Source organism: Anoplopoma fimbria, chromosome 15 (genome assembly GCF_027596085.1).
Source record: "Anoplopoma fimbria isolate UVic2021 breed Golden Eagle Sablefish chromosome 15, Afim_UVic_2022, whole genome shotgun sequence".
Classification (NCBI taxonomy): Eukaryota; Metazoa; Chordata; class Actinopteri; order Perciformes; family Anoplopomatidae; genus Anoplopoma; species Anoplopoma fimbria.
Window position 1 is genome coordinate 9,490,745 of NC_072463.1, and position 26,545 is coordinate 9,517,289.

The 26,545-nt window shown below is 43.2% G+C and overlaps 1 protein-coding gene and 1 long non-coding RNA gene across 2 annotated transcripts in view; one reads left to right on the top strand and one right to left on the bottom strand.

Annotated features, from left to right (window-relative positions):
* The window catches only part of atp10d (ATPase phospholipid transporting 10D), a 71,587-nt gene that overhangs the window by 26,043 nt on the left and 18,999 nt on the right, over positions 1 to 26,545 (top strand). The window contains exons 5-8 of the mRNA XM_054613206.1: positions 3,901 to 3,986; positions 5,239 to 5,345; positions 11,205 to 11,336; positions 12,341 to 12,453. Coding sequence (XP_054469181.1) covers positions 3,901 to 3,986; positions 5,239 to 5,345; positions 11,205 to 11,336; positions 12,341 to 12,453 — 438 coding nt within the window. The remainder of the gene's footprint in view (positions 1 to 3,900; positions 3,987 to 5,238; positions 5,346 to 11,204; positions 11,337 to 12,340; positions 12,454 to 26,545) is intronic.
* On the bottom strand, positions 22,094 to 23,556 carry LOC129102976 (uncharacterized). Its single transcript, XR_008531735.1, has 4 exons — positions 23,450 to 23,556; positions 22,657 to 22,704; positions 22,246 to 22,317; positions 22,094 to 22,146 (listed from the first exon to the last, which is right to left on the bottom strand). It is a non-coding gene; the product is annotated as an uncharacterized LOC129102976 (long non-coding RNA).

Consider the following 26,545-nt stretch of genomic DNA (forward strand, 5'->3'; position numbering starts at 1 on the left):
GATCTGGACCTAGTAGGATAACTTCTGTTTTTTCAGAGTTTAACATTAAAAAGTTACAGGTCATCCAGGTTTTTATGTCCGTAAGACATGCTTGAAGTCTAGAGAACTGGTTAGTTTCGTCTGGCTTAATTGATAGATACAACTGGGTATCATCTGCATAACAATGAAAGTTTACTGAGTGTTTTCTGATAATATTCCCCAAGGGAAGCATATATAAAGTAAATAAAATAGGTCCAAGAACAGACCCCTGTGGAACTCCGTGACTAACCCTGGTTTTCATCGAGCTTTCATTGTTTACATATACAAACTGAGATCGGTCTGATAAATACGACTTAAACCAGCTAAGTGCGGTTCCTTTAATGCCTATTAGATGCTCCAATCTCTGTAATAGGATTTGGTGATCAATGGTATCAAATGCAGCACTAAGGTCTAGCAATACAAGTACAGAGACAAGTCCTTTGTCTGAAGCTATTAGAAGGTCATTGGTAATTTTCACCAGTGCCGTCTCTGTGCTATGATTCACTCTAAATCCTGACTGAAAATCCTCAAATAAACTATTGTTATGCATAAAGTCACAGAGCTGATTTGCTACTGCTTTCTCAAGGATCTTAGAGAGGAACGGAAGGTTAGATATAGGTCTATAGTTAGCCAACACCTCTGGATCTAGAGTAGGTTTCTTAAGAAGAGGTTTAATTACAGCTAGTTTGAAGGCCTGTGGTACATGGCCCGTCAGTAAAGACAGATTGATAATTTCTAATAAGGAGTTGCTAATTAAAGGTAAAACTTCCTTAAGCAGCCTAGTCGGAATCGGGTCTAAGAGACAGGTGGAAGGTTTAGACTTAGAAATAGTTAAAGTCAATTGTTGAAGGTCGATGGGAGAAAAGCCATCTAAATATATTTCAGGTTCTACAGCTGTGGATCGATCGGTACTGGTTGAGGGCAGTAGATTATAAATTTTTTCTCTAATAGTTAGAATCTTATCATTAAAGAAGTTCATGAAGTCACTACTACTGAGGTTTATAGGAATACACGGCTCAACAGAGCTGTGACTCTCTGTCAGCCTGGCTACAGTGCTGAAGAGAACCCTGGGGTTGTTCTTATTTTTCTCTATTAATGCTGAATAATAGGCTGCTCTAGCATTACGGAGTGCCTTCTTATATATTTTAAGACTGTCTCGCCAGACTAACCGCGCTTCATCCACATTGGTGGAACGCCATATCCTTTCAAGTTTTCGCGATATTTGCTTTAAATCGCGGGTTTGAGGATTATACCATGGAGCAAACCTCCTTTCTTTTATGAGCTATAGAGTCCAGTGTCATTCGCAGTGAGCATGCAGCACTATCAACAAGATGGTCAATCTGAGACGGACTAAAGCTAGCGTAGGAGTCCTCTGTTATATTGAGCAATGGTACTGAATAAAACCCTGAAGAAATCGCTTCTTTAAATTTAGCTACAGCATTATCAGATAGACATCTAGTGTAGAAACTTTTGCCTAATGGCGTACACTCTGGTAGAACAAATTCAAAGGTTATTAGAAAATGGTCCGATGAAAGAGAGTTCTGTTGAGAGACAATTACATTTTCTACTTCAATACCATAAACCAGAACAAGGTCGAGGGTATGGTTAAAAGAGTGAGTCGGTTTATGTACACACTGACAGAAGCCAATAGAATCTAGTAATGAACCAAACGCAGTACTAAGGCTATCATTATACACATCCACATGAATATTAAAATCCCCTACAATAATAACTTTATCTGTCTTAAGGACTAAACTAGATAAAAACTCTGAGAATTCAGATAGGAATTCAGAATACGCACCTGGTGCACGATACACTATAACAAATAAAATTGACTTTAATGTTTTCCCGCTCGGGTTTGAAAGACTAAGAACAAGGCTTTCAAATGAGTTGTAATTTAATTTAGGTTTAGGGTTTATTAATAGGCTTGAGTCAAAGATAGCTGCTACTCCACCTCCTCGGCCTGTGCCTCGAGGAATATGAGTATTAATATAACTTGGAGGAGTTGATTCATTAAGGCTAACGTACTCTTCATGACACAGCCAGGTTTCAGTAAGACAAAATAAATCAATATGATTATCTGATATAAAACATTTACAAGTACACCCTTAGATGACAGAGATCTAATATTTAAGAGTCCACATTTAACTGTCCTGTTTTGATGCACTGTTGCATCAGTTGCCTTAACTTTTATTAAGTTATTTTGTATAACTCCTCTTCTGTTGACTTTAAATAATTGAAGTGGCCGTGGGGCAGACACAGTCTCTATAGGGTTTTGGGTGGGTAACTGGGTGGGTAACTGCTCCAAAGGAAGCGCAGAGAGGTGTGAAAGACTGCGACTCTGCTTCTGCTTCCTGGTCTGAACTCTGGGTCATGGATTAGGTCCACTAATGAACTGGGTCAGATTTCTAGAGATGAGATCCGCTCCATCCAAAGTAGGATGGATGCCGTCTCTCCTAATCAGACCAGGTTTTCCCCAGAAAGTATGCCAATTGTCTACGAAGCCCACATTGTTTGCAGGACACCACCTCGACAGCCAGCGGCTGATGACATGCGGCTATACATCTCATCATTGACCAGATTAGGGAGAGGGCCAGAGAATACTACGGAGTCCGACATCGTCTTTGCGTACGAACACACCGATTCCACGTTCAATTTAGTGACCTCCGAGCGACGTAATCGGGTGTCATTACCGCCGACGTGAATAACAATCGTACGGTATTTACGTTTAGCCTTAGCCAGCAGTTTCAAATGGGATTCTATGTCGCCCGCTCTGGATGCAGTTAACTATGGCCCCTGTCTTCGCTAACTTCACGTTTCTCAGAATGGAGCTGCCGATCACCAGAGTTGGTTTCTCAGCGGGTGTGTCGCTGAGCGGGGAAAACCGGTTAGAAACGTGAAGCGGTTGGTGGTGCCCCGTGTGCTTCGACATAGAACTATGCTTCCTTCGGACAGTCACCCAGCCTCCCGGCTGCTCGGGGGTTGCCGGGGGACGGCTAGCAGGAGCTACGTCTGGTTGGCCCGCACCGACTACGGGGGTGGGCTGGCTAACTACAGTAGCTAACGACTGAGCTTCAATGGTGCGGAACCGGGCCTCTAACTCACTGAGCCTCGCCTCCAACCTAACAAACAAACTACATTTGTTACATGTACCCGTATCAGTAAAGGAGGCAGAGGCATGGCTAAACATGAGACACACTGAGCAGGAGGGAGGAGGAGAGAGAGAAGGAGAGAGAGAAGGAGAGAGGGAAGGAGAGAGGAGCGCCATCGCTAGCTGCTAAGCTAAATGAGGCTAGCTAGCGTTAGCAGAACTGAACAACGTGTAAACTGTTGGTTTAAGCGAAAAGTCGCTGAATTAAGATGTGATATGAGTGTTCAAGTGTTTTAAGTGTAAAACAGGTAATTAGCCGCTATAATAAAGAATGTCACACAATTCACTAGTTTTCGCTGGAGCTGCGAAAAGTACGCTATCAACTACGCTGAGAACCGGAAGTGAGGCAACACGCTTACCGCAGTACGTCAGCACGTCCAATCAGAAAAGGCGTCTGAATACTTTCCGTACCCACTGTATGTAGAAAAATATGTATTACATATTAAAGGACTTGGATCAGGACTCACCGCAGGTGTAAAAGCACAAAAGAATCGACATTCCTAAGAAAAACTGCTGTAAAATATTGTGTGATGGCAGTTTGCAGTCTGATTTGCTTCTTTTTTTTTTTTTTTTTTTCAACATCTCTGTTCTGCCATAGAAGTCGTTGTAAAGATGACAACGAGAGAAAAGTTGGGGAGAAGAAGAAGACATCCCCTGTCTGTTTATCTGCATGTGTATTTATCTGCGTGCGCGTGTGTGCGCATGTGTGCGTGCGTGTGTGTGTTTTCCAGGGAGTAGAGTTCACCGCTGAGAGCTTCCACTGTCGCGTTGAGTGTGAGAACCCCAACAACAACCTCAGCAGGTTCAGAGGTTACATGTGAGTTCCTTTACATTCCACAGTCACCTGACACATCTGTTCAGTGCTCAGTGCCGTGAGCTGGGTTCATGGAATCAGTATTACAATCTTTGCGGTGTATATATATTAGCCCTGTGTAATTGTTTCGTATCCCGTGGAATTTTTCTATATCTTCGTCTCCATTTAGGACTGCGTTAGGACGGTCCCCTTACTTAAATTAATGAAAAAAAAGAAATTGTTTAAGTATTTCCAAATGAAATGTTGCAGTCTGTAGCACTGTCATACACAAGTCTTGATTACAATATATTAATTGTCTAAGATTTTTAATAACCATTTGTTTAAACATCAACCATCCCATGGTCACAGGAGGACAGCTGTAGAATCACAAGGTCAGACCATAAAAAACAACAAAAGCAGAGTTTGCTAATCATTTTATAACGGTTCTTTTAATATCTCATTTTATAGAGAAATAAAATAGTCTCTGCTCATACGACTGTATTAATCTATTTATTATATAGTATTGATATTTATTTTTCAATACTACCACACTGTATATAGCCTGTTAATAAACATGCATCGACATAATACAAAACAGACAATTTATTGGCGAGAAGCATTGCTGCTTGACAAAGCACTGTCTCACAAATTCAGAAGTTATATTATAATTTTCCTTAGAATTTGATGTTTTAGAAATAGATAATGACACATTTAGGACTTGCACCATTTATCCATTAAGATAGTGAGCCAATAAAGATGTGATGGGGCGGCTGTGGCACATGAGGTAGAGCGCTTGTCCCGTAACCACAAGGTTGGTGGTTCAAGCCCCTCTACCGGCAACATGCCGAGGTGTCCTTGAGCGAGACACCTAACCCCAAGTTGCTCCCCGGGCGCTTCATTGCAGCCCACTGCTCCTCCGGGATGGGTTAAATGCAGAGAAATAATTTCCCCATTGTGGGACTAATAAAGGATTGATTATTATTATTATTATTATTATCACAAGCTGATTGAAGCAAAACAATTACAATAGCACCTGCTTTTGACTCCCTTAAAACAATGCAGTAGGGCCGTCTTCGCATCATCACACCGCCTCAAACACACCTCCGTCAGAATCTACCAGTCGGTGGGTATAACTGGATTATGTCATGCAGCTGAGCCTGAGCTCCGGCCTGTTGTGTGTGTGTGTGTGTGTGTGTGTGTGTGTGTGTGTGTGTGTGTGTGTGTGTGTGTGTGTGTGTGCGTGTGCGTGCGTGTGCGTGTGCATGTTGTTCCACAGGGAGCATCCCAGTGGGGTTCGAGTCGGCCTCCATAACAGCAACCTCCTGTTGAGGAGCTGCACCATCCGCAACACTGAGACTGTGGTGGGCATCGTGGTGTACGCAGGTAAGAGCACAGCGCCACTTACCAAACATCTGAGTAAAAGCAAAGAAATTGGCCTGCTCTCAGTCTGACTCTTCAGTTTGAGGAATACATCACATATTTTTTTTAACGTCAGAAATCCTGCAGCTGTCCTCTTAACGGGCTTTACGATAGAACACAAAGTGAATGTTCACTCACTCTACTTTTGCACAATTGTCCCCTGGACTGTTTGTGCAGTGTGTTCACCACAAACATCCAATGAAACAGGAACTCCTGTTGTTTCTGTATTTATTTTTCTGAGGCGGTCTTCCATTCATCATTCATCTTTTTTAACTCATCATACCTTTCAACTGATCTTTTCCTGACTTTTTATCAGCTCCTGAAATGCAGCTCTAAGGTTGTTATTCTCTTCCCTCTGTGTAGTTGTGATCTGTTAGTTCTGACTTTCCATTCCACTCCGACCCTCTCAGTCTTCTCTGTTTGAATTTGGAGATACTCCTGAAGGAAGATGAATTTCTCATCTTTTTCTTCAATCAACTCTTCTTGTCCAGTTCCCTCTCCACTTGTTGGCCCTGATGTGGGAGGACTTCCTCCCCAGAATCTTTTCCAGATTGTTGTTTTTATTGTCTTTGCATGAAGATGCGTATCTGATCTTCATGCAGGTGTTTTCACACAAAGACTGTCCATGGATCGGTTGGATACATTCACATGGCTGTTTTTTCATACTTGTATGTAATATGTTCATGCTGGATTTTATCATAGTTCTGAGCCCGTCTCCCATCAGGAGTTGAATCAACTTGCTTGACAAGCATTTAGATTTGGGAAGTGTATTTGTCTGCTCCTCAACAAGACTTTGCAACCCACAGTTACCCTTCTCTGCTTAGGTTTGTGTACCTTCAGTGATACATGATTCCAGTATTACATTACAAACTAGAAAATTTTGCGATAAATTTTGACTGTGTGGCTGCTACTGCCCGAAGACGGCGCATATATCAACAGTTCTGAGACAGCATTGAGGTTAATTAAGGGTACGTTTGGGTTCAATTAAGATTAATTTGAAAAAGTCCACCAAAATATTACTATCAACAGAGAGAAAAGACTCTGTCAATCACATTGATGTAATTTTTAAGTTTGTTTTTATTAATCAAATGTATATATATATATATGCCAATATTACCAGTAGTAAGATGTATCATTGATGTTCATTTGAGTTCCATAGACCACATGTGTGTGCAAAAAACAAAAGAAATGATAGCAAGGAAAACTGCAATATTGTGTACCTCCATTTAATATTACATAACACGTTGAAGAATAACAAAACATTTTAAGTAATAATAATAAATATGGTAATTGAATTATAGTCAAATCATATCATAAATCATAACAGAAGTTATCTTGAGACACTTCTATATACAGCAGGTCTAGATTGTACTCTATACTTTATAACATTCCCTCATGAGCAAGCACAGGGGTGACATTGGCAAGAAAAACTACCCTTTAACGGATGGAAACCTAGAGAGATACACAGAGACAGAATCTTAAATGTAAAATATTAAATAAAATAAGGAATACGATTTTACATATTTACTAGTAAATAAATGCCAACATGGAAAACATACTAAGTTTAAATATAAATTAATGCAGTCAAAATCGATGACTTTTCTGTCAGGTAATGCAAACCACAGAGAAACATCGTGGTGCATTCAGGCGTCCAGGTGCTTGGATTTGGGGTAGAGGGGCGTTTGGGAAGAGTGCAGTAATCTTCTTTTTTTTTTTTTTTATCTCAGAAAGTACACAAAAACAAAAACATTAGTTATGACAATATTATAGTTGTGTGAACCAGCTGTATTTGACTGTATTGATCGCCAAGAGTAATCATAATATTAAATTAAAAAAAAGACCAAACAAATGAAATGCCAGTTTACTGTCATATTGACTAATGTTACCTCAGTATGTTGTGTTGGGATGCTGCTTCTTCTGGAGTCCTCGCAAAAGCTGCTGTTACTTGGATTCTCACTGATGATCCCTTACATCAAATTCTGCTCTCCTATATGGCATTAATACTGTAGTCTGGATCTTCTTCATCTGGTTACTAGTATGAGAAAGAAAGTTTTCTGACGCTAGATAACTTAAGCAAATATTAACTAAATATGAATTAATTAAATATTAAGAACATTTGATCAAAGGAAATTAAACAACAATCTTCAGTAATTTAAGATGGAACCGCTTCTGTCTTTGCTGTCCTCATTGACTGATTTGGTTCTCTGGAGCTGCTGTCATCCTTCTTTGGGTCATTCACCAGGATTCTGATTTATGAAAAGAAAAAGAAGGTCATTTATGACGTAGGAATTGAGTAATTTTGAAAAAAATAGTCAGTAGTTGTGTTTGTTTTGGTTACCTTGAATCCTTGAATCTGCAGATTCTGCATTCCTCACCTTGGTCAGTGTTGCGGTTATTTTCTATAATAAACAAAAAGAAAAACAGTGAACAGAAAATCCCAGTTCTTCACTATTCCCAGGAGTTATATTGTGATATAGAAAAAGAGCACTGAGCTCTACGCTGTCGTTCTCCTTCTGCATCAACCATGATGGAACAGGCACACTTCGTCTTGGGTTGGCTGGCGCATATCTAGGCGGCTATGGAAAAAAACCAAAGAACATCAGGGTATTGAGCATAACCTTAGAGCCATCCTACACAGGTCTGCATGAAGTGTACTATCAAAGGCTTATTGACCCTAACAATGCTTTCTAAGGTGAATAGTTGATATCATGAACACAAACAATGAAAGTAACTTCATACTTATCTTAACCTATCATTTACCTCAATTTCTTCCTTTGGGCTGCACCTTCCTCACTCGAACTCTTTTAGAGCAGATTTACAGAGCATGTTCCAGACAATAATGGGGTTGTTAAAATTGTTTAACACACTATGTTATTACTATTTCCAGCCAATGCATACCACTGTGACACCGTAAACCATTTGTATTGCACCAAGAGAAAAAAGAAAAGAAAAATCTGTAAGTCGTATTGATTTAATAACTTAATTTTGAGAATCCCAAGAATCTTCTGAAGACGTAGACATGTCATTTGTGTGCATAGTGTTAATAATGAAATTGGGGCTGTATGTATGAATTCAATTGAAATGAAATTGGAAATTATGTGTGAGAGAGAGGAAGAGATTGAGAGAAAGAGAGAGACTAAGATAGAGGGAGAAGGAAGAGAGAGGGAGACGGAGAGACAGAGAGGAAGAGAAAAAGAGAGAGATAGAAAGAGAGACAGACAGACAGAGAGTGAGAGAAAGAGTGAAACAGATAGAAAGAGAGACAGACAGACAGAGAGTGAGAGAAAGAGAGAAACAGACAGACAAAGAGAAGTTATAACAATTCCTCTGCCTGAATATCTCCTAGTCATTTGTGTATGTGTGTGCGTGTGTCATTGTCTCTGTGTGTGTCAAACTGCACTAATTAGCTCACATCAATCACCTGCCAGCATCACAGGTTACCATAGCAATATGACTTCAAAGAGACTCACAGGTACATAGGCTTTAAATGGAGTTAAAGCTGAGGCGCACCTCTCAAACTACTCCTGAAATCTCCTAAAACCTTAGTTCAGTTTTCTTGATGAACAAGAATATGTAAAAATTGTGTCTGTAGTGTTAAAAATGTGGCTATGGTGGCAATTTAGAAACGGGGTATGATTCACTGTGCAAGATCTTTTGGAGTCTGAAATAACATGGGTCTCTATGGAGTAGATACCTGGACTTTCTCTCACTTTCAGGCTGCTGTGACCAAATGTGTAAGTCTGTTGGATTCCACAGTGTTATGGGTGTGACTAGGACAAGATTATCTACATTCTGACCAAAAATGATGCCTGAAGGGTGAAAATTGTGGGGATTCTGGCAACTTTCGAGCTCCTTCCACTCTGGCGATGACATCACGCGCTCTAAGCTACGCAATACTAACCCATTATAAACTCAGAAAAGGTCTGAAAAAAGCATAAAACATAAGTGTGATTATTCAAAAAACTGTACAAGATATTAAAAAGCTGAATCATACCTTCATAGTTCAAGGTTTTGTGAACATTTGCGAGTTTAAATGGTGTCTCTAGCTGAAGGTATGGGGGAAACAGAAAGCTTTCAAAGTTGAAGAAGTTTGAGAAGATTTTAGGATTTTCCCCATAGGGAACCATTATATGAAAAATATGAATATTGCTTAATATTTAAAAAAGCATAAGAGATAGAAATGAGAAAAGTCATAGCACCCATGTCCTGAAAGAGTTGAATAATTTGATAGTTGAACGGTTTCTGTAGCTGAAAGTATGCAGAACTATTTAGATGCCAAAAAACGTACGGAAGAAATATAAGAAGAAGAAGAAGATTAAAGCTTAGAAGAACAATTGTTGGAATGCTTAATCAGCATTCCAACAATTAAGCCCGCAGGATTATATGCTATGTGCTTTACAGCCTTGTTGCTACACAGCCACACATAATTACAAATAATTTGTATAAGAAGCATTAGTCCTCATCCACTAGTTTATTTAGATAAAAAAATTAAACTAAACATGCCTCAAATAATACGTGACACTAGAACTCTATGTCACTGAGTGCAGGAAACCGTTTATTCTCATGTAATTATATTTTAATGTGCCGTAGCTGAAACTACTGCACATTTGAAAATATATGAGCAGTGATCAGTCGGGTGAAGAGCAGGAGCAGGTTAAACTCTCAGCTCACTAGAAAATCTGTTTGAGTTCTAAGACTTTTTTAAGAGTTACATAACGTCAGATAAAAATGAAATTATTATTATTATAATAATAATAACTTTATTTATATAGCACCTCTAAAAACAGAGTTTACAAAGTGCTTTGACAGACAAAGCAGAAAAAGCAAGACAATAAAACAACAGAAAACTCAACAAACAGGCCCAAACCCACATAAAACAGTACAATATTTAACACGGTAAAACCAATCGATACCATAGAAATGAACTAACAATTTTTTTTATAAAATACATGTAGAACAATATAGAAAAGTTATTTAGTAAAATAATGTAGTAAAATCCTCGCAGCCTGAGGATCTAAGGCTGCGAGCTGGCTCATAAGGGGTCAACATTTCTGCTATGTATTAGCATACATACATACATACTGTGCTTTTATTGTATTACAGTGTGTCTTCAAAAAAATTCATTTTTTTAAATTAATATACTTTTTATGGACAATCAAACGCATACGGGGAAACAAATAGAGCATGTTTAAAACAAATAGACCTGTATTTCTTTCATGCTTGTGGATATTTATATTGTAGAAGTGTACATTTAGTACAGGAAACCAATCAGTAGAGAAAATGATACATTTGCAATGATTGTGTAAAAGGCTACACACACACGCAACAAAGGGGACTGCTATTCAGTTCAGTGTCGCTAATCTTGGTAAGCAGCAAATTCTAGTAGTAGCCTCAGAAAGCCAGCAGATATTTCACTCTGAGGCCCGTTGTGGTTCTAAAGTTAGTTTGAACATATTCTCCTCTGTCTTGTTTTACTTCCTGTGTGATTGCCTGCTCCGCCCTTATGAGTTTCACCTGTCCTTCGATATCATCCTCCTTTCGATGTGTATTAGTCTCTGTGCTCCCCTCGTCTTCTGTCCTGCATTTTCTTTTATGATTTCATTACACTTCTTTCACATTTTTTTAAGGACATGACTTAATTCTACTAAACTTGATGGCTGTGCATCCAATCCTGTAGTGGCAGTTGTCCCTAACCTAAGGAACTGTTACAAACTTAACAGGGTTCTCACCCGTGGTTCTAACCCACATCATGTACACTCCTGTATAATGGTCTATATAACTGATCATGGATGTATACTGTTCTTCTCTTACTGTGTGATTTAGGTCATGAGACTAAAGCCATGATGAACAACAGCGGGCCAAGGTATAAGCGCAGCCAGCTGGAGAAGCGTCTGAACACAGACGTCCTGTGGTGTGTGCTCCTGCTCATCATCATGTGTCTGACTGCTGCCATAGGTGAGTACCAACCCTGCTCTCACTTCACACTTCAGTGAGGTATAGCAGCAGCAGTGTTCTTGCTGGGTATAGCTGACTGTGTAAAAACACATGTAGACCTATTGAGAGCCAGTATTGCCGTGATAACCAGTCACCAAAGGGACTCTGACAAAGAGCCGGTGAATGCTCCAGAGGCTGATGCCGGGTTCACACTGGAAGAGACCTGCTATGTCAGAACCACATTACTCTGTGCAGGGCAATCTTTGTCTCTCTGTCTCTGTCTCTCTCTTTGTCTGTCTGTCTTTGTGTGTCTGCTCATTTAAATGGTAAATGGTAAATGGTAATGGACTATACTTGTATAGCGCTTTTCTAGTCTTTAGACCACTCAAAGCGCTTTTACATTACTAATCATTCACCCATTCATACACTGATGACAGGAGCTACCATGCAAGGTGCCACCTGCCCATCAGGACCCTAACTAACATTCATACACATACATACACCACAGGAACAGCCTGCGGGAGCAATTTGGGGTTAAGTGTCTTGCCCAAGGACAAATCGACATGGACTGCCGGAGCCAGGGATCGAACCGCCGATCCTCTGATTGGAGGACGACCCTGCGCTCCACTGAGCCACAGCCGCCTGTTTTAAAAATCTAAAAATCACAATCACAAACAGCAGAGACACTACGCTATTTCTAACAAATACAGTGAATTAATTTTGAAATCTGATCATGTGGGAGGAGAATCAGGGTTAATTTATGCCCTTCATTTATATCATATATATTTTATATATATATAGTTTTCTTGCCAGATTTGCTTGTGCACACAGATATACCAGACGCTGAAATTATCGCAGAAGATTGCGAGCTGTGTGAACAGCCGGATTGCTTTAAATGGGCGGGGAAACGATGCCGACAGCACTTAGTGCTAAGCGGCGCCTCCACATCCAGTATGAACCATCTCCAGCTTTTCTCTTTGTTTGCTCGGACTGGTGAACTGCTCTGCTGTCTTGATGTGTTTCAGGTCATGGCCTCTGGCTGAAGAACCTCAAAGACCCTATCTTTGAGGTTGACAGGGAGACGTCTCCTGCACTGGCTGGATTCTATGTCTTCTGGACAATGATCATTGTGCTGCAGGTATACAGTTACCCATTTCAGTCCCAAGTTAACAACTGCATGTTCATTTTTTTTCGCATTAAGCAACCCATCTTGACAGAAAAAAACTGAAATGTAGAAATTTTTGCAAATTTATTAAAAAAGAAAAACTGAAATATCACATGGTCATAAGTATTCAGACCCTTTGCTGTGACACTCATATTTAACTCACTGTAGCCGACTCTCGACTACCGTAGGTTTTCCCCAACACAGATACGGCTTCAGTGGGTAGGTTTCAACAAAGGTATATTTATTGTCATCCAAAATACAAACACACACTGCGGACCGTTGTGCGCTCCGCTTCGCTGCCCGGCTTCTCGGGCGCACTCGGTCCAACGTCCCCGTAACGCCACCTCTCTGATGGCTTCACTCTCTCGTTCCCGTAACGCCACCTCTCTGATGGCTTCACTCTCTCATTCCCGTAACGCCACCTCTCTGATGGCTCGCTGCTCTGTCTCAGTCCCCGTTCCTTGGGACTGTCCCTCCTCTCGAACTCCCTCCTGCTACTGCTTAAATACATTTCCGCATAATTAGCACCACATTACAGCCGTGTTCATTGAACTCACCCCGGCACTGTTCCCATGAACCACTCCCACACCTCTCCCGCCTGCAGCTGAGCGCAGACCACGCCCACTGCCACACATCTCCACCGCCCGACTTAGGCCGGGGAGCCGTCCGGCCTAGCCTACTCCCCCCACCTGTGAGCGGGAAAGGAAGTCTGCCACAGCCATCTGCACCCCGGCCTATGGACCACTTTGAATTTAAATGGCTGCAACGCCAGATACCACCGAGTGATCCGGGCGTTGGCATCCTTCATGCGGTGGAGCCACTGTAGAGGGGCATGGTCCGAATAGAGGGTGAATGGGCGTCCCAGGAGGTAGTAACGCAGGGCATCGACCGCCCACCGGATCGCCAGGCCTTCCTTCTCCACTGTGCTGTAGCGAGACTCCTCTCAGACAGCTTCCGGCTGATGTAAAGCACTGGGCGGTCGATCCCCTGCACCTCCTGGGACAAAACGGCCCCCAGCCCCCTATTCGAGGCATCAGTCTGCAGGATAAAAGGGAGAGAGAAGTTAGGTGTGTGGAGAAGAGGTTCCCCACAGAGGGCCTGTTTTACCCTCTCAAGCGCCAGCTGGCACTGCTCCGTCCACTGGACCGGATCTGAGGCACCCTTTCGAGTCAGGTCAGTCAGGGGCTGGTTAGGTCGGCGAAGTTGGGGATGAACCGCCGGTAATACCCTGCCAGCCCCAAGAACCGCCTCACCTCTTTTTTGGTCTTGGGTCTCGGGCAGGCTGCAATCGCTGTTGTCTTGTCGACCTGGGGACGAACCTGCCCTCCACCCAAGTGGTACCCCAGATACCGTACCTCCCTCCGTCCAACCGCACACTTCTTCGGGTTGGCGGTGAGCCCAGCCTGTCTCATAGACTCAAGCACCGCGGACACCCGCTGCATGTGCTCCGCCCAGCTGTTGCTGTGGATGATCACATCATCCATGTAGGCGGCAGCATAAGCAGCGTGTGGACGCAGTACCCGGTCCATGAGACGTTGGAATGTGGCTGGGGCACCGAACAGCCCGAAAGGAAGTGTGACGAATGGTACAATCCATACGGAGTGGAGAAAGCCGTCTTTTCCCTGGACTCTGGAGATAAGGGAATCTGCCAGTAGCCCTTGGTCAGATCCAGTGTCGTGAAAAAACGAGCCGTGCCGAGCCGGTCCAGGAGCTCGTCGACCCGGGGCATTGGATAGGCATCAAACCGTGACTCGTCATTCACCTTGCGGTAGTCCACACAGAACCGTATAGACCCATCCTTCTTGACAACCAGAACGATGGGGCTACACCAGGCACTATTGGACTCTTCTATTACCCCCATCTCCAGCATAGCTTCCAATTCTTTCTGAACTACCTTTCTTTTGTGTTCAGGCAACCGATAAGGCCGTGATCGTACTGTCACGCCTGGGCGAGTTTCAACATGATGTTGTATAAGGTTGGTGCGTCCTGGCAGAGGGGAGAACACATCAGCAAAGCGCTGCTGCAACGCAGCCACATCTGCTCTCTGGGACTGAGTGAGATGGTCTACACAACGGAGCGAGGCTGGATTGGTGGAATTTGGCACCTCAGGCCCCAACTCATCCCTCTCTTTCACGGTAGTCACCAGAGAAACAGGCTCTGCCTCTCTCCATGCTTTGAGGAGGTTGAGGTGGTAAATTTGTGTTGCCCCTCCCCTGTCAGAACGCACAACCTCATAGTCTACGTCGCCCACTCGCTGTGTGACCACAAAGGGCCCTTGCCACTTAGCGAGCAGTTTGGAGCTGGAAGAGGGAAGTAATACAAGTACTTTATCTCCCGGTGCAAATTGTCTCAGCCTAGCCCCTCTGTTGTACAGGCGTTGTTGACGCTCCTGGGCCCTGAGCAAATTCTCCCGTGAACATTGCCCCAGTGTGTGGAGTTTTGCTCTCAGGTCCAGGACGTATTGAATCTCGTTTTTGCTTGGGCTCGGACCCTCCTCCCAGTTTTCCTTAACTAGGTCCAGAACCCCACGTGGTTTTCTGCCAAACAGCAGCTCAAAGGGAGAAAATCCTGTGGAGGCCTGGGGCACCTCCCGCACTGCAAACAACAGAGGGTCAAGCCACTTATCCCAATTTCCGACATCATCGTGTATGAACTTACGGATCATGGATTTCAAGGTTTTATTCAGGCGCTCAACAAGGCCGTCGGTCTGTGGGTGGTAAACACTAGTCCGAATTGCCTTGACGCCCAATAAACCGTATAGTTCCCTTACTGTGCGTGACATAAACGAGGTGCCCTGGTCGGTCAGAATCTCTTTCGGGATTCCAACTCGGGAGATGACCTGAAACAGTGCCTGCGCAACACTCTTTGCAGAGATAGTGCGCAGCGGCACCGCTTCAGGATATCGCGTTGCGTAGTCCACCAGAACTAACACAAAGCGATATCCTCGAGTGCTCCGGTGAAATGGCCCGATGAGGTCCATGCCAATGCGCTCAAACGGGACCTCCATTAGTGGCAATGGGTGCAATGGAGCTCTTGGGATGGCCGGTAGGTTTACCAGTTGGCATTCAGGGCAAGAGGCACACCAACGGCGCACCACTCCCCGAATCCCAGGCCAATAGAATCGGGCCATTATCCGGTCTAGTGTTTTGTCATACCCCATGTGCCCAGCCATTGGGTTATAATGAGCCGCCCGGAAAATGGAACCCAGACCAATCCGTGCCTAAAATCAGTGGGTGTGCAAGGCGGGAGCTAACCGCAGCCCTAATTCTATGCGTTTTGCCCCTGTGTTTAATTTCGACTGACACAACAGGATATCTGTGAACATCCCCATGCACACACCTTATCTCCACCCACTTTGCCTCTACCAACGCCCCGGGCCGAACCAAGTTCTGGTGGACCATGGACTGTGTACAGCCCGAGTCCACCATAGCCTGGTGTACACCCCCTTGAATCCTTACCGGAAAGCTGTATGTCCCCCCCGGACCGGAGGAGGGTGTTGGCGGGCCGGCAACCCGGATCACCTGGCCGACCTCCATCAGTGGACATTCTCTGCGGAAGTGACCGGGCTGCCCACACCTCCAACACTCCTGCTCTGACGCCTGAGGGGCCCTCTGTGGGTTGGGAACAGCGCCTGGAGCCTGGCGATGGGAGGAAACAGAGGGAGGGTTATTGCGCGGTTGAAATGCATGAGCTTGTGGGGGCCGATGGAGGGAGGCTGAGGTGAGGAACTTCCTGCGAGGAGCAGGAGTCGGTCGGACAGGCGCTGATGTCCACCCCTCCGCTCCCTGTCCCCGGGGTGGACGGCGAGGTGATCCTCTGCGAGGATAATGGCCGCCCCCAAGTCCCCAGGTCGGTGGCACCGCACCCATTCCGACGTCCCAGTCGGGAGGCCCTCCACAAACTGTTCGATTGTGATCCTCTCCAGCATCTTCTGCTCACCATCAGACTCCCTGGCTGTAGCCACCTGTTAGCTGCGTCCCTCAGCTTCTGGGCATACACGAAAGGACGGTCGGTGGGTGTCCATTTCGTGCCCCGGAACCGGCGACGGTGGTCCTCGGGGGAGAAACCCGTCCTATGAAGGACGGCTTTTTTTATGTCCTGGAAATTTCCCCGCGAGGACGCTGGCAGGCCGAGCGCCGCAGTTTGGGCCTCCCCTGACAGCAAGGGGAGCAGGCGCATGGACCACGCCGCCGCCGGCCACCCGCACGCCACCGCCGTCCCCTCGAACATCTCCAGGAAGGTCTGTGGGTCGTCTTCCGCGGACATTTTGTGGAGCGCGATGCCCGTGAGCGGTGACGGAGGGGGTGGAGCCGCCGCCCCCGACCGGGACAGCAGGCTCTCCAGGACCCGGGTCTGCATCTCCGCCTGGCTGTGGAGTGCCTCCATCTGCCGCCGGTTCACCTCCGTCTGCTGTTGGTGCATGGCCGCGATCTCCCCCAGCATCTGGGCCAACGCCGCCACCGGCTGTATCTGCTGCTCCGTCATCACGGTGTTGAGGTCCCCGTTTAGGCGCCAGTGTAGCCGACTCTCGACTACCGTAGGTTTTCCCCAACACAGATACGGCTTCAGTGGGTAGGTTTCAACAAAGGTATATTTATTGTCATCCAAAATACAAACACACACTGCAGACCGTTGTGCGCTCCGCTTCGCTGCCCGGCTTCTCGGGCGCACTCGGTCCAACGTCCCCGTAACGCCACCTCTCTGATGGCTTCACTCTCTCGTTCCCGTAACGCCACCTCTCTGATGGCTTCACTCTCTCGTTCCCGTAACGCCACCTCTCTGATGGCTCGCTGCTCTGTCTCAGTCCCCGTTCCTTGGGTGTGACTGTCCCTCCTCTCGAACTCCCTCCTGCTACTGCTTAAATACATTTCCGCATAATTAGCACCACATTACAGCCGTGTTCATTGAACTCACCCCGGCACTGTTCCCATGAACCACTCCCACACCTTTCCCGCCTGCAGCTGAGCGCAGACCACGCCCACTGCCACACTCACATGCTGTCCATTTCTTCTGATCCTCCTTGAGATGGTTCTACTCCTTCATTGGAGTCCAGCTGTGTTTAATTAAACTGATTGGACTTGATTAGGAAAGGCACACACCTGTCTATATAAGACCTTACAGCTCACAGTGCATGTCAGAACAAATGAGAATCATGAGGTCGAAGGAACTGCCCAAGGAGCTCAGAGACAGAATTGTGGCAAGGCACAGATCTGGCCAAGGTTACAAAAGAATTTCTGCAGCACTCAAGGTTCCTAAGAGCACAGTGGCCTCCATAATCCTTAAATGGAAGAAGTATGGGATGACCAGAACTCTTCCTAGACCTGGCCGTCCAGCCAAACTGAGCAATCGTGGGAGAAGAGCCTTGGTGAGAGAGGTAAAGAAGAACCCAAAGATCACTGTGGCTGAGCTCCAGAGATGCAGTAGGGAGATGGGAGAAAGTTCCACAAAGTCAACTATCACTGCAGCCCTCCACCAGTCGGGGCTTTATGGCAGAGTGGCCCGACGGAAGCCTCTCCTCAGTGCAAGACATATGAAAGCCCGCATAGAGTTTGCCAAAAAACACATGGAGGACTCCCAAACTATGAGAAATAAGATTCTCTGGTCTGATGAGACCAAGATTGAACTTTTTGGCGTTAATTCTAAGCGGTATGTGTGGAGAAAACCAGGCACTGCTCATCACCTGCCCAATACAATCCCAACAGTGAAACATGGTGGTGGCAGCATCATGCTATGGGGGTGTTTTTCAGCTGCAGGGACAGGACGACTGGTTGCAATTGAAGGAAAGATGAATGCGGCCAAGTACAGAGATATCCTGGAAGAAAACCTCCTCCAGAGTGCTCAGGACCTCAGACTGGGCCGAAGGTTCACCTTCCAACAAGACAATGACCCGAAGCACACAGCTAAAATAACATTAATGCGAAAAAAAATGAACTTTTTCGATTTTAGCAAATGGCTGCAATGAAACAAAGGGTGAAAAATTTAAAGGGGTCTGAATACTTTCCGTACCCACTGTATATGACATAAATGATTCATATAATAAGAGTAGTAAGCAGAGTAACAAAGGAAAAAATGAAGACTACTTATAATAAAAGCAGCAATGACTATAGTAGAATTTAAAATAATGATATAGGGAATAGTAATGTGACTAATAATAATAATAATAATAATCGAAGTAGCAGTGGGTGTCAGCCGGGTCACAGCAGGAGGCACGACGAGTCCAGATATAACCCAGATTCATGGAAACCTGCAAGGCGAGAAAGCACAAGGACTCCGGGGAAGAAGCAAAGTCAGTAATGTGCATAAATAGGAGATTAATACATAAAGATGGAGGGAGAGAAGAGGAGAGAGGAGCTCAGTGTATCCTAGGTAGTCCCCCGGATGTCTAGGCATATAGCAGCATATCTAGGGGCTGGACCAAGGCGAACCTGAGCCAGCCCTAACTATGAGCGCTATCAAAAAGGAAGGTCTTAAGCCTGCTCTTAAAAGTGGTGAGTGTGTCTGCCTGAACTGAAACTGGAACCTGGTTCCACAGAAGAGGAGCCTGATAACTGAAGGTTTTGGCTCCCATCCTACTTTTAGATACTCTAGGAACCACAAGTAACCCTGCATTGATTGAGCGCAGCTCTCTAGTTGGGTAATATGGAACTATAAGTTACTTAAGATGCCTGGCCAGTTAGAGCTTTGTAGGTGAGTAGAAGAATTTTAAATTATATTCTTGATTTAACAGGGAGCCAGTCAGTGGCGGAGCCAGAATAATTTTATAGGGGTGGCCAGACTGGGACCAAAATTCACATAGTGGTGGCCACATAAATCAGAAACATGATTGTTTTCATTAAGCATCTAAAGTCGGCTTTACCTGATAGTATTAGGCCTTTTCATACCACTGACATGGTTACCAGGCAGCGGAAAAAACGGTAGGCCTACTAGTTTATTCTAACTATTCTAGTAGTCCCAGTCCCCAATCCCATTTTACTAAATTGATGCAGTTAACTTAAACATACCCATCTAGAGGGTACATCTAGAGAAAATAAGTCCATTATTTTAGTGTCTCATTTCTCCTAGGACAAAATCACTGTGAGCACAAGAGTCAAAAATAAATGAATTGATGTTTTTATTTACCATCTCTTAACAAAATAAATTGTACATCATTCAATTTGCATCAAATGTGAGTTCAACGAAGTCCTGAAGGAGACAAAATGCTTAAACATGAAACTGAATTACATGAAATGGATTAAAAGGAAGAATGAAATATACATCTGAATAAATGTTGGTCTGCACAGATGCTTATGGGAGAAATAAATACAGATTTGAATGTTCTGTAGATGGTATGGAACTGTCTGTCTGTCTGTGTGTGTGTGTATGAAACATTTTTCAATTTTCTGAACAGCAGCTATGTATCAACTAGAACTCCACACAACATCATAAAAGTGTAACCCTTGGCTATACAGGTTTTTCAGGGGCACAAATATGGTCCAACAATAAACAGATAAACACACTGACTTATGATAATGATCAATCAAGAACCTATGTAAGTTGTATTCTTCGGTTCAATTGGCCAAAGTGATTAACAAAGTCATCCAGGTTAAGTGATTTTACTCTTCGAGACTCAACACTTAGAACTCCCAAATTGCTCAATCTATTGTCATCCATCCTTGATCTCAAGTATGATTTGATCAGTTTAAGTGCAGAGAAGCTTCTTTCACACGTAGCAGTGCTAACGGGAATGGTGACTGCAATTTTATACAACCTAAAAAGCTCATGGAAAACTTCACAGCATGGCTCAAGGAATTTTGTCACATCTAATATACTCAAGGGCTTTTCCAAGCCTGCTTGGATTTTTCGATCCAATATCCGCCTGAACTGGTGTAATTCATGACGGATATCATCTGTATTGCAGTCATAAAGTTCTGCAAACGGAAGCAACGCTTCCTCATTACAGAAGTGATCACTTTTGGGATTTAAGGCCTCAATGCCGCGCATGACATCACAATTTGCCCTAGAAAACCTTCGTTCAATTTCACTCAACATCACATCGATGGTTTTGTAAAATATCTGGCTTCGGAACACGTCTTTGTTTTTTTCTGAACGACCACCTAGTGTGGACATCACGTGAATTATCTAGCCTTTTGCTCAGTAGTGTTCTTCTTTGGCTGGGCTGGACTTCGATGTTGCACTGTTGTGCTGTATCAATGACTTTATTCCATAACCCATCGAAGTACTCTTCATTTCTGAAAGTTTTGAGATTATGGACCAGTGCCTCAACCAAGTCTATAGCTAGACCAAGGTCTATGTTTTGACTCTGGAGTGCCTCTGATAAGCATTTCACCTCCCCAAAAAGCTTGGTGAGCATTACCAGGAGTACCACAAACTCCAGGTCAAATAAGGCCAAAAGGCTCCGTGCCTCAACTGAACGGTCACCACTTTCACTGACATCTATCTCCTCAAGTACACAAATGATGGCTGGAAGCCTATCAAGGATGGTTTGGCATGCCTTCTGCCGACAGGCCCAACGTGTGTCACTCAATTTTTGTAGCTCCTTAGGAGGTGCTCCTTCATACAAACGTTTCTGTGTATCCAGCCACTTTGAGTGAACGTATGACCCGGACATGAAATTGTACAATTTCTGTACAGCAGAAAAGAAGTTTTCAACCTCAGGGACAATCTTTACAGTGTCTACAAGCACTAAATTCAGACAATGTGCATTACAATGCACATAGAAGGCTTTACTTGCCAGCTCCTTCATGCGAGCCTGAACGCCACTGTTCTTTCCGCGCATGACTGACGCCCCATCATATGCCTGTCCAACAAGATTTTGTTTATATTCCAGGCCATACCGCTCTAGTATGTTAACTATTCTCTGAGTCAACGCAGCAGCATCGAGTTCTTTTAATGCCTCAAAGTGAAGAAAGCTCTCTTTCACTTCTCCACGATAATAGTATCGTAGCACAAATGACATCTGTTCCTTCTTACCAATGTCTTTGGTTTCGTCTGCCATAAGGGCAAAGACCTGGGACTCTTTCACTTCTTTGATGATGGTGGATCGCACCATCTCAGCCAACGTATCCAAAACCTCGTTTTGGATTTGATGGCTGGTGTATTTTGCATTTCGCACGGCGTTCATTTTCTTTTCAACTATGGGGTCATGATTGGCAAGAAGCTCCAATATTGCAAGAAAGTTCCCCCTGTTGTCAACTTCCTCACTTTCCCTATGGCCTCTTTGGGCAATGTTTTGTGTGGCGGTTAACAATAACACCTCTGCAACACTTTTAATGTAATGACGATTTTCTTGGACGAGTTTTGAGTGGTCCTGCGACAATATGTTCAACAGAGAGGTGTTCTCTTGTCCAGCCTTCTCAAAATCTCTCCAAGCCAACACTGCATTGCTGTGTGCCTCTGATTTTGCATGGGCAGCAAAGCCCCCATCCTTGTACATGGCCTTTTTCCAATTTCTAAACCCTATACCAGTGAAGGTAATTTCAGAATTTGGAAGGCCAAAGTGCCTACAGGCGTAACAAAACACAGCATCCTTGCACACAGAGTATTCAATCCATGAGTGTTGCGCATACCATGAGGCATTGAAATTTCTTCTCCTATCACCAAATGGGGTCCTAGGAAAGTCTTTGAGCTGTGGCTGGACGGGGCCATCCACTCTCGATCTAGAAATGTCTAAGACAAGAACAAGATCTATAAGCCATCAACCATGTCACCAATTATCTCTATATTCAACATGCACAACATGCACACATATGAATGTGATTTATATACCCGAAGGAGCCTCTTCCACCACAGGATTAGTCATCTTGTCCTGTTGATCATCCAGGCACGGTCTGATGACACCTGTCGGTGTAACCACAAGATAAAAATATAGCTGCGAGCAGCAATGTGGGTGTCAAGCAGACTAGGACTCCATAAACTTATTTTGGTGGACAGACATAATCGGTTAGGGGGCTACATGATGACCGTCTCAGTAATTTCACCTACAATGAAAGCTATTGAAAAATGGTTATCACAATGAAAATACATTGAAGTTGCTTTCTAAGGGCCGGAATAGACTTGCTGCGAACAACGCCCCCCCAAGGCGTTGATGCCCAATTATCATCGGGCATCACCAGGATAGGGTCATAAGCAGTGTGAAATGTTATGCACAATGGGTAACAACATGGGCATACTATTTACCTTGTGAAGTGCTAGGCATGGGCTGTGTTGCAGCATCATTGTCAATGTCTGAAACATACAGTTGTCATGGTAAGTCAACGGTCATCATGGCAAGTCTTAGTGTTTTTATACAGGTATTTTAAGTACATCAAGCACAATAATATATCATATAACACATATTGTCTGTGGAAGACAGAATTCTGCACACATGGAGGGCTTACAGTCAGAGTGAGTTGTACCTGTAGGTTTGTTTCCTTGAGAAATTAGGAAGTCTGACTCGCTCTCACTCTCAGGCTGCACCTCCCTCTCAGTGTCTCTCTCCCTCACTCTCAACCTCTTACTCTCGTCCTGTCTTGCCACATCACTGTCCCTTGTTTCCTTACTTGGCTTTTTGCTAAAGTATGAGGTAATTTTTCTTTTCATTCTGCCTGACAGGTGAAGAGAGCAGATATATATCAACCACATTATTGGGGTTTAGATCATGCCCACAGGCAGCTTGCAAGTTAACATACATCATTTCATCTTGGAACAAAACACTGATGCTACTTCTGTTGGCCACTCAATGATACTTTTTGTAACAAATAAACAAACGAACAGAAATATTCATTCTATGATACAATTGTGAGGCAACAGATATAATGAATCAATACATGGGTATTATTCTCAGAGCCTTATCTAGACACACAACATGGCGATTTGTAAACCAATAGTTTTTGCTTAGCATGCTAGCGCTAGTGAGCTTAATTACATTGCTAATTTAAGCAAAATCTTTCAACACCGTCGTTTTCAAAAGAATGAGCTTACATATACTTACCTCACACTCTGGGTGGAAACCTCCTCCACACGTGTTAGATAGCCTCTAGAGTTGCATCCATCCATGTGGGATCCCGCACACACGCATTGGAAGCTCCCGTTTTGTGTTGCAGTAAAATGCGTCCTCAAGGGAACGACAGCTATGCGAAAATAGCGTTCCGATTATTATTTTTTTTTTTTTTTTTTTTTTTTTTTTTTTTTGGCCCGGTCTTAGGGGTGGCCAGCGTGGTGGCCGAAGTTTGACCAGGGGTGGCCACGGCCACCCCTGGCCACCACGTGGCTCCGCCACTGGAGCCAGTGCAGAGAAGCTAATACTGGAGTAATATGATCTCTTTTCTTAGTTTTTGTTAGAACACGTGCTGCAGCATTCTGGATCAACTGTAGAGATTCAAGAGACATATTATAGCAGCCTGATAATAAGGAGTTACAGTAATCTAGTCTAGAGGTAACAAATGCATGAACTAGTTTTTCTGCATCGCTTTGAGACAGGATTTACCTGATTTTCGAAATGTTATGTAAATGAAAAAAGGCTGTCCTTGAAATTTGTTTTATATAAGAGTTAAAAGACAGATCCTGATCAAAGATAACTCTGAGGTTCTTAACGGTAGTGCTGGATGCCAGAGCAATGCCATCTAGAGAAACTATTTCATTAGATAAATGATTTCAAAGGTGATCTGGGCCTAGTAGAATGACTTCAGTTTTGTCGGAGTTCAACATCAAGAAGTTGCAGGTCATCCAGGTTTTTATGTCCTTAAGACATGCTTGAAGTTTAGAGAACTGGTTAGTTTTGTCTGGCTTAATCGATATATATAACTGGGTATCATCTGCATAACAATGAAAGTTTATTGAATGTTTTCTGATAATATTCCCTAAAGGAAGCATATATAAGGTGACTAAAATTGGTCCAAGAACAGACCCCTGTGGAACTCCGTGACTGACTTTGGTTTTCATCAAGGTTTCATTGTTTACATATACAAACTGTGATCAGTCTGATAAATACGACTTAAACCAGCTAAGTGCGGTTCCTTTAATGCCTATTAGATGCTCCAGTCTCTGTAATAAGATCTGATGGTCAATGGTGTCGAACACAGCACTAAGGTCTAACAATACAAGTACAGAGACAAGTCCTTTGTCTGAAGCTATTAGAAGGTCATTGGTAGTTTTCACCAGTGCTGTCTCTGTGCTATGATTCACTCTAAATCCTGACTGAAAATCCTCAAATAAACTATTGTTATGCAGAAAGTCACACAGCTGATTTGCTACTGCTTTCTCGAGGATCTTAGAGAGGAACGAAAGGTTAGATATAGTCTATAGTTAGATATAGGTCTATAGTTAGATATAAGTCTATAGTTAGATATAGTCTATAGTTAGATATAGGTCTATAGTTAGATATAGTCTATAGTTAGATATAGGTCTATAGTTAGATATAGTCTATAGTTAGATATAGGTCTATAGTTAGATATAGTCTATAGTTAGATATAGGTCTATAGTTAGATATAGGTCTATAGTTAGATATAGGTCTATAGTTAGATATAGTCTATAGTTAGATATAGTCTATAGTTAGATATAGGTCTATAGTTAGATATAGTCTATAGTTAGATATAGTCTATAGTTAGATATAGGTCTATAGTTAGATATAGTTAGATATAGGTCTATAGTTAGATATAGTCTATAGTTAGATATAGGTCTATAGTTAGATATAGTCTATAGTTAGATATAGGTCTATAGTTAGATATAGTCTATAGTTAGATATAGGTATATAGTTAGATATAGTCTATAGTTAGATATAGGTCTATAGTTAGATATAGGTCTATAGTTAGATATAGGTCTATAGTTAGATATCGGTCTATAGTTAGATATAGGTCTATAGTTAGATATAGTCTATAGTTAGATATAGGTCTAAGGTTAGATATAGGTCTATAGTTAGCCAACACCTCTGGATCAAGAGTGGGTTTCTTAAGAAGAGGTTTAATTACAGCTAGTTTGAAGGCCTGTGGTACATGGCCCGTTAGTAAAGACAGATTGATCATATCTAATAAAGAATTGCTTATTAAAGGTAAAACTTCCTTCAGCAGCCTAGTCGGAATCGGGTCTAAGAGACAGGTGGAAGGTTTAGACTTAGAAATAGTTAAAGTCAATTGTTGAAGGTCGATGGGTGAAAAGCCATCTAAATATATTTCAGGTTCTACAGCTATGGATCGATCGGTACTGGTTGAGGGCAGGAGATTATAATTTTTGTCTCTAATAGTTAGAATCTTATCATTAAAGAAGTTCATGAAGTCACTACTACTGAGGTTTATAGGAATACACGGCTCAACAGAGCTGTGACTCTCTGTCAGCCTGGCTACAGTGCTGAAGAGAACCCTGGGGTTGTTCTTACTTTTCTCTATTAATGCTGAATAATAGGCTGCTCTAGCATTACGGAGTGCCTTCTTATATATTTTAAGACTGGCTCGCCAGACTAACATCCACATTGGTGGAACGCCATATCCTTTCAAGTTTACACGATGTTTGCTTTAATTCGCGGGTTTGAGGGTTATATCATGGAGCAAACCTCCTTTCTTTTATTAGCTTCTTTTTTAGAATAAACGCAGTACTAAGGCTATCATTATCGACATCCACATGAATATTAAAATCCCCTACAATAATAACTTTATCTGTTTTGAGGACTAAACCTGATAAGAACTCTGAAAATTCAGATATGAATTCAGAATACGGACCTGGTGCACGGTACACTATAACAAATAGAGTTGTCTGTAATGCTTTCCAGGTCGGGTTTGAAAGACTAAGAACAAGGCTTTCAAATGAGTTGTAATTTAATTTAGCTTTAGGGTTTATTAATAGGCTTGAGTCAAAGATGGCTGCTACTCCACCTCCTCAGCCTGTGTCTCCAGGAATATGAGTATTAATATAACTTGGAGGAGTTGATTCATTTAGGCTAACGTACTCTTCATGACACAGCCAGGTTTCAGTAAGACAAAATAAATCAATATGATTATCTGATATTAAATCATTTACTAGTACAGCCTTAGATGACAGAGATCTGATATTTAAGAGTCCACATTTAATTGTCCTGTTTTGTTGCACTGTTGTGTTG